The 11,745-nt window shown below is 43.2% G+C and overlaps 1 protein-coding gene across 2 annotated transcripts; it reads right to left on the reverse strand.

The window, feature by feature from the left end:
- Positions 1-82: 82 nt before the first annotated feature.
- pbx2 (pre-B-cell leukemia homeobox 2) lies at positions 83-10,413 on the reverse strand. Of its 2 annotated transcripts, XM_066644778.1 has the most exons (9): positions 10,065-10,413; positions 9,490-9,563; positions 7,650-7,894; positions 6,635-6,825; positions 4,793-4,928; positions 4,571-4,712; positions 4,359-4,453; positions 3,342-3,398; positions 83-949 (listed from the first exon to the last, which is right to left on the reverse strand). In XM_066644778.1, the coding sequence occupies exons 1-9, from the start codon at positions 10,289-10,291 to the stop codon at positions 875-877; spliced, it is 1,242 nt and encodes a 413-aa protein (XP_066500875.1). In that variant the 5' UTR covers positions 10,292-10,413; the 3' UTR covers positions 83-874. The 2 variants fall into 2 exon arrangements, with proteins under 2 accessions (XP_066500875.1, XP_066500881.1); XM_066644784.1 differs by lacking the exon at positions 3,342-3,398 and having other exon boundaries at positions 92-949; positions 10,065-10,407.
- Between the last annotated feature and the right edge of the window lie 1,332 nt (positions 10,414-11,745).

The following is an 11,745-nucleotide window of genomic DNA, read 5'->3' on the forward strand; positions in this document are numbered from 1 at the left end:
TAAAATATGTAATACATTGGCGTTACACAGGGGGCAGCATGGTAGGCTGGTGACCAGTGGGGTAAGTGTCTTTACAGCTTCACTGTTCTTCTCTTTTCATCTTGATTGAAACCTGAAGCATGGGGGTAACTGATAAGGCTACCTCAGCTTACGGAAGCGTTCGTAACTGAAAGGGCTCCTCCCAGAAGTTCTGAATGTGTAACACAGACAGTCTTTATTGTAAAAGAGGTAGAGAATACAGGTATTTCACTGTACAGAGAAAGACAGCACTGTTGCTATACGCATTCAAACCGTAAATAAAGACAGCAAACACACCCCATTCATAAAATAGATACACACAGTAAAAAAGAGAAATACACGCACACACAAATGAAACAAAAACAAACAAACGATCTTTGGATTATTCTCTATTGCCCCCTTTACCCATGTCAATTCACCTCTATCTGAGCTTTAAAGAAACAATATAGATTAGAATAGCAGTGAGAACAATAACAATAGTACTATACTCATAAAGAAATCTTAATGCAGTTTAAAAAGTTCCCTCTTCAGAACCCAAATATTGCAGTAACATGTAGTGGAAGTAGAAACCAAAAAAGAAATAAATTGCCAAATACATGGCAAACACATGCAGTCCATTTCCTTTCTCTCTCTCTCTCTCTCTCTCTCTCTCTGTCTCTCTCTCACACTCACACACACACACACACACACTCTCTCTCTCTCTCCAGACATTATGATGTATAATGATAATGCGCTTATCGATTCAACAAAAAAAAATTTAAATAAAGAAAGCTGCACTTGGGCAGAAGAGTGACCATCATTCTTTCTGTCTTCACCTTTGTCCCGATCTCTTTCCGTCTCCCTCGCTCAGCGCCCCTCAGTCCGAGTTGTCGGAGTGTTCGCTTCCAGGCGGAGAGGGAGGCGTGTTCTGCTCCTGCCAGTTTCCATTAGTCTGACGTGGACAGAGATGGAGAAAATGACATCAGTGTCAAAAATTCCGGTCAATTCCAGTGCCAACTTTAAACCTGTCCTCAATGCACCGTCCCAAACTCAGGTGGCTAGAGTCTAAAGCTGTATACGTTGTAAATGTCAAGCTCGGGAAAAGTTATGATTGAAACAAAATGGCTGAAGTGGAGGTAGCTACCGGAAAAATGAAGTAAACAACATAAGTTAAAACGTGTACTCTATCTTATGGTGCTTTTCCACTGCACGAGATCGGCTCGACACGGCTCAGCTCGCTTTTAGCTGGTTGGATTTCCGTTAGCACAGTTCCCCTCAAGAAATGGAGCCAACGATGTCGGAAAAACAACAATGCTGGCTGTGAAGTCAGGCACTGTTTACTGTTTATTGTGTATTCGCATGTTGTTTTTGTGTTTTGAGCATTGAATGAGCATTTGAACCTCTTCAAAACACCACGGTGGGATGTTACGGGTTGCCGCCAGAGATTCTGCATTTAGTAGTGATTGACAGGTCTCACTGGCCAATCAGTGTCCTGCAAGGTTTGCACATAATATTTTAATACCTACTAGGCTCGGTCGGAACCGTCAGCGAACAGGGGCTAAAAAAAAGTACTTGGCTCCAGGGACCAGGTCCAGATTGGGCCAGTGGTAAAGCAAGAGCGCCGAGTCGTGTAGGTTCCATGCAGTGGAAAAGTGCCATTAGTACATCCAGCATCGACCATCAGAGAAACCATGAGTCCATTAAGGCTCTACTCTTCTCTTTTTCAGATCCTTAAAGTCTAAAATAACGTTAAACACCTGAAACTGAGAGATGTCCAGAACTGAACCCAACACACAGAAAAACGGATCTTGACTTTACCCTACAGATATGGCACTATGGATCTATTTAGATTAGATCGCACATCACCGGAGTATCCCTTCAAAGCTTTCAGCGAATTTACTGGTACGAGCTAAAACAGGGATGGCCAACGTGCCATTCATTCATTGTCTGTAAGCGCTTATCCAGTTCAGGGTCGCGGTGGGGCCGGAGTCAACACGGAATCAATGGGCACAAGGCAGAAACACACCCTGGAGGAGGCGCCAGTCTCTCTCAGGGCGACACAAACTCACACACATACACTCTCAGAAAAAAAGCAGTGTTGGTACATTATAGTCATTTAAAAAGGTACAAACAGTGGTTTTAAAGTCTAGTTGTGTTCCCTAAAGGCACGTTAAATTCGCTGTCCATGGCCCAGAAGGTGAGGCGAATATTTAGAATGCAAATAAAAAACATAATATGAGATAATATTTAAAAATCTACAATCACAACAGAATATGGTACAATTAAGGTACAGAATGTGTCCTTGAGGGTACCATCACAGTAGCAGTTTTTCTGAGAGTATACTAGGCGCCACAAGCTACGTATTTGCACAGATTTGCGTGCACACTAGGGCTGTGCCATGTACCGTTCACGATAATATCGTCATCATTTTTAAAATTATATTAAAAAAATCAATATCATGATAATAGGACTTGTTTACGAAGTGACTCAGCACAGCAACAATTCTGTGTTTGTTTTGATATTTACTGTTTTAGAATGTGTGTGTTGCCCTGAGAAGGACTGGCGCCCCCTCCAGGGTGTGTTCCCACCTTGCGCCCAATGATTCCAGGTAGGCTCTGGACCCACCATGACCCTGAACTGGATAAGGGTTACAGATAATGAATGAATGGATAATTAATATTAGTATAACATTGATTTACTTTCAATAGTGTGTTTTTGAAATGAATAAAATCCTGAAAAAATATTTTTCAGTGTTTTTTTCATATCGCCAAAACACCCTGAAATATTGTGATGTTATTCTAGGGTCGTATCGCCCACCCCTAGAGCACACAACTACCTCTTTAGGAGTCCACTCCTCCTTATTGTTTACTTTGGAACCAGACTCTGAACCTAACTTTGGATATTTCAGAGTAATATTTGCCTCATGTTTCAGGACTGGGAGGAGGAAAGAGGGTTTTTAAGGCAGAACGAGAGTGTCAACACATGTCACTGTGAACCAAAATCTCCTCACACTCCTAAAGGAAAACCCTTATTCGTCCACACAGTCCTGTGACATAGTGGCAGATACTGCGGCAGCTTCTTTTTGCCGTGTGTAATGTGACTTCAGAGTGTGATTTTAGGGCTGTCGTGTTGAGAAACACTCGTTTCCCACTTTCCATTTTCCTATTTCTAAATTAAAATCGAATTATATGTTTTTTTTGTTTTTTAATCATGAATGGAAGAGCTGCTCTGGCACAGGAAAAGAGCCACATGCGGCTTGCGAGCTGCCAGTTGGCCACCCCTGAGCTAGGCTGACCATTGTGACTACTCAAGGAGTATAAACATGCATGTAATGAGCTCCTCACCCGACTCTCTCTGGGATTATAGAGTCTTTCTGAAAAGCGGGACTGAGAAACTGAGTCCTACCAGAGAGAGATAGGAAAAGGAAGTGTAAGTATGGGCACACACACACTGACAGACATGCACTCAAACACACACACACCCTGCTATGATAGTTCAAGTAATACTCCAGCGTTTTTCAAAAAAACAATCTCCACCTGCCACATCCGTAGGGTATGGTACAGTAGATAATCATTTTAGAGACACGTCTGTGCATGTGCATTTTAGGGTTCTAGAACCCACCAACCCACACACTGTGAAACAACAACATCATCCAGTCAGTTTCCTGTGGGTTGACCAAACATGGGATAAAATAAGCGATGAACAGCGAGCGGTTCATTATCATTTAAATGAACAGGTGCTGAAACTGGGAGTTCTGAAGAGGGCTGTTTAGACAGGGGGAGAACGCTGCTGGGGTTTGATCCTTGTGGTATTTTGACCACAGAAGGTAACAGACACGTGATGTAACATTTAAAAGTATTTCCCTGATAAATGAAATGAAAACGAGGCTTAAAATTGAAAGTCAATGTAATATTCATATTCTCTACCATAGTTCATCACTATTAATGAGTAATGTGCTGTCCATCTGTTGACGGCTGGATCCTTGGTGACTGCAATCAATGTATGTATTCAGTCACATGAGAAATAGACTATTACTTCGCTTGAAAAACACTGGAGCTTGACTTTAAAGCAACACTAGGTAGTATTTTACCCTAAATCACTGATGCTCCACTGAGATGTAACACAGAGAATAAAGCCCCTGACATTGCACCTTTTGGAGGAGGTACAGAACATGGGTGTAAATATGAAGTACACCCTTCCACTGTAGGAGGAGCCCAGGAGTAAAATCACCTAATCATACCTAGAGTTGCTTTAAGTCATCGAATGTTCAAAACCTAACGATGTGATTCAATAGGAATGCACAGACTTGAAACGCCACCATGCACCATGCCCCACGAGAACGACATTTATAGAGGTCTAACCTGAGACCCCATGTGGTAGCCAGGCTGCTCTCCATTCACCGGAGGAACTCCCAGGAAGAGATCAGCCGACCCTGAGAGTGAGAAGGACCCTGAGCCTGTGAGAGGAGAGTGGGTGAACGCATTACCTTGACTGATACCAATGAAAGTCGCATGCGATCATAAAACAAATCGTAAATATTAAGCCCCCATGCAGGGGGAGGGTCAGAACTAACCGGTAGAGTTTGGAGTGTGTGGAGACCCTTCTCTCTGTGTTGCCCCCATGGCTGTCTTCATGGCGTAAAGATTGGCCTCTTCCTGGAACTTGCCGATGTTCTTCTTGTAGCGGATTCTCTTGTTGCCGAACCAGTTGGACACCTTTTAAAATCCAGAGGCAGAGAGTGAGAAAGAGAAGAAGAAAACAAAAAGAGAAGCTGATGCCAGGCTGAGAGCTCTACCTGAGACATGGTGATGCCGCACTGTTTGGCCAGCTCCTCTTTGGCCTCTTCGCTGGGGTATGGGTTGGACAGGTGAGAGTAGAAATACTCATTCAGGACCTCCGTGGCCTGTTTGCTGAAGTTGCGCCTCTTGCGTCTGCCGAGAGGGGAACAGATAACAGCGGTAAAGAACTGGCCTTCTAAAAAGTCCAGTAATTCTCACTCTATATAGCAATATCATAGCCTAATGCAGGATCATCAAATGGCAGAACTCTGTCCGAACCCAGACTGACTGACTGTTCAATCCAGATGCAGCAGGTAGGTGTCGCAGTCACACAGCTCCAGGGACCTGGAGGTTGTGGGTTTGGTTCCCGCTCCGGGTGACTGTCTGTGAGGAGTGTGGTGTGTTCTCCCTGTGTCTGCGTGGGGTTCCTCCGGGTGACTGTCTGTGAGGAGTTGGTGTGTTCTCCCTGTGTCTGCATGGGTTTCCTCCAGGTGACTGTCTGTGAGGAGTGTGGTGTGTTCTCCCTGTGTCCGTGTGGGTTTCCTCCAGGTGACTGTCTGTGAGGAGTGTGGTGTGTTCTCCCTGTGTCTGCATGGGTTTCCTCCGGGTGACTGTCTGTGAGGAGTGTGGTGTGTTCTCTCTGTGTCTGTGTGGGTTTCCTCCGGGTGACTGTCTGTGAGGAAGTGTGGTGTGTTCTCTCTGTGTCTGTGTGGGTTTCCTCCGGGTGACTGTCTGTGAGGAGTGTGGTGTGTTCTCCCTGTGTCTGTGTGGGTTTCCTCCAGGTGACTGTCTGTGAGGAGTGTGGTGTGTTCTCCCTGTGTCTCGTGGGTTTCCTCCGGGTGACTGTCTGTGAGGAGTGTGGTGTGTTCTCTCTGTATCTGCGTGGGTTTCCTCCGGGTGACTGTCTGTGAGGAGTGTGGTGTTTTCTCCCTGTGTCTGCGTGGGTTTCCTCCGGGTGACTGTCTGTAAGGAGTGTGGTGTGTTCTCCCTGTGTCTGCATGGGTTTCCTCCGGGTGACTGTCTGTGAGGAGTGTGGTGTGTTCTCTCTGTTTCTGCGTGGGTTTCCTCCGGGTGACTGTCTGTGAGGAGTGTGGTGTGTTCTCCCTGTGTCTGCATGGGTTTCCTCCGGGTGACTGTCTGTGAGGAGTTGGTGTGTTCTCCCTGTGTCTGCGTGGGTGTCCTCCGGGTGTCCGGTTTCCTCCCACAGTCCAAAAACACATGATGTTAGGTGGATTGGTGACTCAAAAAGTGTCCGTAGGTGTGAGTGTGTGAGTGAATGTGTGTGTGTGTGTGTGTGTTGCCCTGTGAAGGACTGGCGCCAACCTCCAGGGTGTATTCCCGCCTTGCGCCCGATTCCAGGTAGGCTCTGGACCCACCGCGACCCTGAACTGGATAAGCGCTTACAGATAATGAATGAATGAATGAAATATTCATGTTCATTTTTACAAAGTCGTTGGGAGTAGCTAATCCAGTAAACACGGCAATAGCTTCTCTCAACTCCGCCAATCAAACAGACTGTTTGAGTTTTCTGCTTTCCTTTTTTTTCTGTGGCCGGTCCTAAACCGACCGTTCCTAATCAACAGCAGATATGTGAGGCACCTCTATGAGACCAAGCACAGATTTTAGCAACAGGACCTCACTGGAATTTAACTGAATACAACTGGGGTAGCGTGAGCAACTTCAGATCAATATAACACTGTAACCCACCGTTTTTTCAAATGTGAGAAAACAAAAACCACAAAACCATCTGCAGTCGTCAACCACTAATAGTTACTTATTCAGAAGTCAGGATGTACAGTTTCTGAAATATTCAAGCTTCATTTTCAGTTCTCTAACAACTTAGAAAACCACACACACACCTGGCATCCAGAAAGCGTGATCGGAGGATCATCACAGCCTCACACGTGCTCTGTTTGAGTTGGGTCTGGATGGAGCTGAACTTGCGATGGATGATGGCCACCATGCGCTCGATCTCACGCGGGGAAACAGGCCGCGTGCGTGACTGCTCCCGCAGCAGATTCATTACGTGAGTCGTGAACTCGCTGCACGCCTGAAAAATAAGACACACCGAACTTTACAGCAGCCATCTTATGTACTGTTTTTACTGAGCGACAATAGCATCCACCCTCACCGCTGACTCGCCCAATCCATTTCAGAGATGTTTTGACTTCTATAAAAAGGCACCCTACCCTCCCCCATTCAAACTAACACACTTTAACACACGAGGTCTAGGACCTAATCCAACTTTCGAGGGCAAGGCTGCATTCGCGTAAAGATGAACACAATTATTCCTAGAACACATTGATTTGTCAACTCCTATCCTTCGCACTGGTTCACTTACATGAAAGCTGATCTGTTCAATTTGCATTTGAAGCACGCTGATTTCCATCAGCATGAGCGTGACTTCCAGCAATGTGGGAAGAAACAAGTTGGCCCCCACATGTATCCAATCAGATTATAAAAACACATTAGCCATCTAGAACATCAGTCATCGTTGAAAGCATTTTTTTACTATTATTTTAAAATATGCACGGCATTCTTAAATAAAGTCTACACGCCATTAACTACGATCTTATGCCGTAAAAAGCTTCACTGACTTGAGACGTTAAGAAAATGGTTGACTATTTGAGTCACACTAATGCTGTAAATAAGACTAGATCTTAAAAAAACTATTACATTACCTGTAACTACAAAAAAAATCATCACAATTCGCCTTACAGGGACTTCACTGCTTTATTTTCATGTAATTAACTGAATAAAACCGACTAGACGTGGAAAAAGTAATCTGGAGCATTGGAGGCTGCTTTCTAAACATAGTCTGAGGGGCAGCAGCTGTGAGGGGCTGTGATCGATGGCTGACGGGTCGAGATGTACCTGCTCGTATTTCTCCAGCTCTGTGTGGTATATTGTGCGTATCTGGCTCAGCTTCTGTTTGTAGTCCGAATGCTCCAGAGAACTGTCCGGAGACATGCCTCCGGAGCTGGTCGCTGCGGAAACGGCAGCAGCTGCCCCGCCCCCTTTCTCTGGGCCAGCCACTCCCTCGGCCAGGAGCATGTTATCCAATCGCACGAGTTGTGGGTCCTGTGGCTCCTCCTCCTGGTTATTTCTCATAGACAGACCTGAAAAGACCATAGAGAAAAGATTAGCGACTGTTAGTTTACTTTGTTTACGGTGGCCGGTCCTGTCTCAATGTGCAGTTCTGACTTTCTGCTCAGATCCCATGTCTGTCAAGTTCATCATTAATGTAAACACACTTCTGCGTAAGTAAAAGTCCCATGTACATGAATAAATCATGAACAACGATCTACCAGGTTGATTCGCCATACTTCAGGTAGGTATCAGATCTAAAAACTAGATTTGGTCTGGCTTGAATCTGGCTTGATAACTATAATCCTTTTATAGTACTCGAGAATTAAGCCTAATTCATGATCCTGGTTTGCGACTACTCAGGAATAGATGGATAAACGATTTAAAAGCACTGAAAAGTAGCGAAAACTATAATGGACGTTAAAAAGTTTTGTTCCAATTCAAATAAAAACAACAGGCTCGAAATGAACCGACACTTGGGACTGAAGTTCAGCACAATATGCCAACAGTGGGGATGTGACATATTACAGAAACAGATGTGTCTCCAATGGGAAAAACAGATGTGTCTTGAATGTTAAATTAAATACACGCTCAATTAAAGCCAAAATGACTTATTCACGCACACACTGGCTTCCTAAAACACAGTAATCATCATGTAATTACTTCCCAATTATTCAAAACAATGTTTCCTAATCCAATTAATCCCAAAATCACAGCATTATTTAGAAAAAGGTGGAAGAAAACTGTTGTAATTTATTAATAAACGCAGAGTAAATACAGACCTGAAGATAGAGCTGAAAAATTTTGGGAAAATCACTACAAATGTGATTTTTTTCACCAAAATGTTGCAACTGCAGTATGATTTGACCTTATTTTCCATAAATGTACGTTCAGGTCTGTTTTATAACTAAGAAGACCAAGAGGTTGTGGCATTTATGAGCGCTGACTGCAGAGAAACGGACTGTCAGTCAGTTGTGGTGGTTATGTACACAGCAGCGTTGGGTGTCCTCTGACTGGATTAACTCTTTCATATAGAAGCTAAACGTCCCTATGTACACTTTAAATCACTGTTCTTTATGATTTAAGACAGGACAACCCTAACCCTAGTCTAGAATTAAAACTGTTTAATTTAAAACCTTCAGATGTCAAATCTTCATGTGATATTTGTATAAATACACATACGCACAAATATAAAAAATAATAATAATAAAAAGTGAGCTTTTCATGTACAGAATGATACAACTGACTTTCTATAACATAGTAATAATCATTTAATTATTTTCCAGTTATCCCAAAACTTTTTCCTAATCCAGTTAATCCAATAATTACCTCAACATTTACAGAAAAAGCACAAAAAGCGCTGCAATTCAGGAATAAACACAATCACTGTAAAATACAAAACTGCAGAAGAACTAAAATGCGAATGGGTGTGAAATATGAATAAAGTGACATAATTTTAATAGAATAATGACATTTACTGTCGCTTTTTTTGTCTGAGGCTCGCTTTCTCGCTTTGTTTCTGAGACAATATGGCGCCCTTCGCTCAACGGCCTCTCTCAAATTTAATCAGCAACTTTTAAAGTTGGGACTTTTGCACAAACTGCAAACTTTGCGCCATAAAACTCACCGGTTTTCTCTTTAATTTCGCACAGTACACTGAAGAGTGCCGGTTTCATCCGGTGACAGTTCAACGCGTGTTTTCTGCGAAGCAAAACAAACAGAACTAACGTTAGCCAGCAGCAAACTGAGCAAAAAATCGCGACTCAAGTACACAAAATGTATTTATGTCCATCCAAGTTATATTATATTCTCCACAGAGGCGAATTCTACTCTTAAACAAAGCTCAAATAGCTTTATTTTATGTAAATAACAACCAAACTCCTCTACTTCTGTAGCTAACAATGACTGGAATTGTCCTTTCCCCCTTAACTCCATGTACCTGCAGCACGATTTAAGGTGGACTCCATAATTTCAACAGTTCTCCACACAAACTACTGCAAGTGTATATATTTACACATGACCAAATCTGTCAATATTTAAAACATCGACTTTGAGTTAAAAGGGTGTGAGGGGTGTTATAACAAAAAGTAAGAATTAAAAAAAGCGCTAAAACATAAATAAAAGCTAATCTGCTTTCCAAACTTTTGTTTTTCAGGCTCGGAGCCAAACGCGTCGTTTTTTATCTTTCAAAAAAATACTCACTTTGCTTGAGCTTCGTCTAAACTTTGGTCAGTGATGGTCATGATTTGTTGCAAAATGTCCCCGATGTCTCGTCGGTTTTCGTGGCCGTTTTCCTCCAGGCCTGGCTCGCCATCGGGCCGATGCTGTGGGTGAACCTGGTTGAGGGCGTGCATTCCTGGGTGCGCATTCAACCCGAGCCCCCGGCTTGGATTGGGCCCGTTGCCTGTGATAGGCTGCTGCTGCAACATCCTGAGCGGCACATTAATCTCAACTCTGCAGCAGCTGAGAAATGTGGCAGCAGTAGCTTACACACTCCCTCCTGTGGATAGCCACACTACACTGGGGTCCCCTGGCGATTGAAGACACTGACAGGACAATAAAACTAAAACAATACACTGTCCAGAAGCTTTAAAATAGAGAAGTCCTTTCCTACAGTCCCGTGTTTTGAAGCTGCAAAAGCATCTATGCGGCTACAGTTTTGAGCTTATTTCCACAGGTTAAAAGGACAAATCTCACACTTCTACGAGTTTTGTTTCTTATTCCTTTTTATTTTTATTTTTTACTGTTGAGATATTGTCAAGCTTCTATGATTTTTAAATAACTATTTAAAGATTTCAGACTGTTTCCTGAGTCCTGATCCCTGTTTAATCACAATGCTGCTATAGTATATTAAATAAGATTGCCTAGGAGAGATGAGCAGCTCTCAATTAAAGAACCCCCTTCATAGAAAATCAAGTGTCAACACCCTGGCTGAGCACTGCTACTTTAAAAAATTAGAGTTAGAAAACGACATCCCAAACAGACCAATGTACACAGCCAGGTTTTCTTACATCATAAGCCTAAGTGACCAATACTGTCTAGTTGTGAAGGGGAGCCTTTGAGCCACAGGTGAGTTCTGGAGGTGTGGGTGAAGATGAAGAGGGGTAGAGACTATTTTCCTATTCATAGAGCCACATGTACAGAATGAGGTTGAATATGTACAAATGTTTAACAGAGAGAAGTTTTTCCCGACTGTTTGTGAGGAGTTTGGTGTGTTCTCCCCTTGTCCATGTGGGTTTCCTCCGGGTGTTCTGGTTTCCACCCCCAATCCAAAAACACACGTTGGTAGGTGGATTGGCAACTCAAAAGTGTCCGTAGGTGTGAGTGAATGTGTGAGTGTGTGTCGCCCTGTGAAGGACTGGCGCCCCCTCCAGGGTGTGTTCCCGCCTTGCGCCCAATGATTCCAGGTAGGCTCTGGACCCACCGCGACCCTGAACTGGATAAGGGTTACAGACAGAAGAGGACATAATGAAATACCACTTTAACTTTATTTTGTTTTTTAAACATTTTCTCCTAAACCTCTTTAATGTGGAAATAAATTAATATCAGCATTTTGTCATAAGGTCTCGTGGTAAATGAGTACACCCCGTGTTCTCCTTCAATGCTGATGTCATCAAATCTTACACTTAACATTGATCGGTTGAAAACACAGTGAGATGTTTCAGCCATGAGACACACATAAGATCAAAGTGAGAAAATCAGGACAGAAGCCCAGATTTCAGAAAGAGTAAGATTTGATTATGCCTCAAAATAAATTCAGGACTTAGGAGAAGGAGGAGGAAATCTTACTGAAATAATTCTACCCTTAAGTTAGTGTTTGACGACTATTCTAGGGAAGACCATATTTAGTGCCCAGCTTGTTTTCATCATGTCAACATGAACT

The sequence above is a fragment of the Hoplias malabaricus genome, chromosome 1 (genome assembly GCF_029633855.1).
Source record: "Hoplias malabaricus isolate fHopMal1 chromosome 1, fHopMal1.hap1, whole genome shotgun sequence".
Classification (NCBI taxonomy): Eukaryota; Metazoa; Chordata; class Actinopteri; order Characiformes; family Erythrinidae; genus Hoplias; species Hoplias malabaricus.

Excerpts from the sequence above, each read along its gene's own strand:
- pbx2 (XM_066644778.1), bottom strand. The coding sequence starts at position 10,291 with ATGTTGCAGCAGCAGCCTATCACAGGCAACGGGCCCAATCCAAGCCGG. Across the intron at positions 4,713-4,792 it reads GCGGCATCACCATGTCTCAG|GTGTCCAACTGGTTCGGCAA; the intron begins GTAGAGCTCTCA and ends GGATTTTAAAAG. Across the intron at positions 3,399-4,358 it reads GCTACCACATGGGGTCTCAG|GACTCAGTTTCTCAGTCCCG; the intron begins GTTAGACCTCTA and ends TCTCTCTGGTAG.